Here is an 822-nt window from a genome sequence, read left to right as displayed (position 1 = left end):
CCCTCCAGGTCTGAGCGCCGTCTACACAGTCACATATCAGTATGAGAGATGCACTCTTGATCGACACAACTGTTTGTTCTGCCCTTTAGTTCTCGAGCTCATCCTCCAATGATAGCCGTGGGCAGTGACGACAGCAACGTCACATACAGTGGCAAAGTGCAGATCTATGAGTATAATGAAAATACAAGGTATGGACTTCACTCCATGCATCAGTTCCTATTTTGCCTGTTATGGATTATAAGCATGTTTCTAAAGGGTTTATGCTGACCTACAGGAAGTATGCCAAAGCAGAGACGCTGATGACTGTGACTGACCCAGTACACGACATCACCTTTGCTCCTAATCTGGGGAGATCCTTCCATGTGCTGGCGATAGCCACCAAAGACGTCCGCATTTTCAAACTCGTACCTTTGAGGTAAGTAGGATATTAAATGTGTTAAGTAGGATATTAAATGTGTTATTTCAGCCCAAAATAAACTGTAGATCCCACTTTTTTTCCGGGCCACAGTTGGTTGATTATGTATAGTGCTTGCATGCTATTTGTCAAGCGATTTTACAGTTATTACCTTCAGCAAGTATGAAAACAATAGGAAGCAAAGCCAAAACCTGAACATTTTAGAAATCCTGACCAGGATGTGTCAAAGAAAAAGAGGACACATGGTCTCCCGACGGGGATGGGCAACTGGAGGGCCACTGTCCTGCAGAGTTCAGCTCCAGCCCTAATCAAACACACATGCCTGTAGCTTTCTAGTGATCTTGAAGACATTGATTAGCTGGTTCAGGTTCAACTCTGCAGGACAGTGGCCCTCCAGGACTGAAGTT

The 822-nt window shown here is 44.6% G+C and overlaps 1 protein-coding gene across 1 annotated transcript in view; it reads left to right on the top strand.

Moving 5' to 3' along the window:
- The window catches only part of LOC107566556 (nucleoporin seh1-like), a 12532-nt gene that overhangs the window by 7522 nt on the left and 4188 nt on the right, over positions 1 to 822 (top strand). Inside the window, exons 4-5 of the mRNA XM_016252028.1 lie at positions 73 to 188; positions 275 to 415. Of these exons, the coding sequence (XP_016107514.1) occupies positions 73 to 188; positions 275 to 415 (257 nt within the window). The remainder of the gene's footprint in view (positions 1 to 72; positions 189 to 274; positions 416 to 822) is intronic.

The sequence above is a fragment of the Sinocyclocheilus grahami genome, unplaced genomic scaffold, assembly GCF_001515645.1.
Source record: "Sinocyclocheilus grahami isolate Dianchi unplaced genomic scaffold, SAMN03320097.WGS_v1.1 scaffold1083.1, whole genome shotgun sequence".
Lineage (NCBI taxonomy): Eukaryota > Metazoa > Chordata > Actinopteri > Cypriniformes > Cyprinidae > Sinocyclocheilus > Sinocyclocheilus grahami.
Note: the sequence above shows the minus strand (reverse complement) of the source record. Positions and strands in the feature narration are given on the sequence as shown.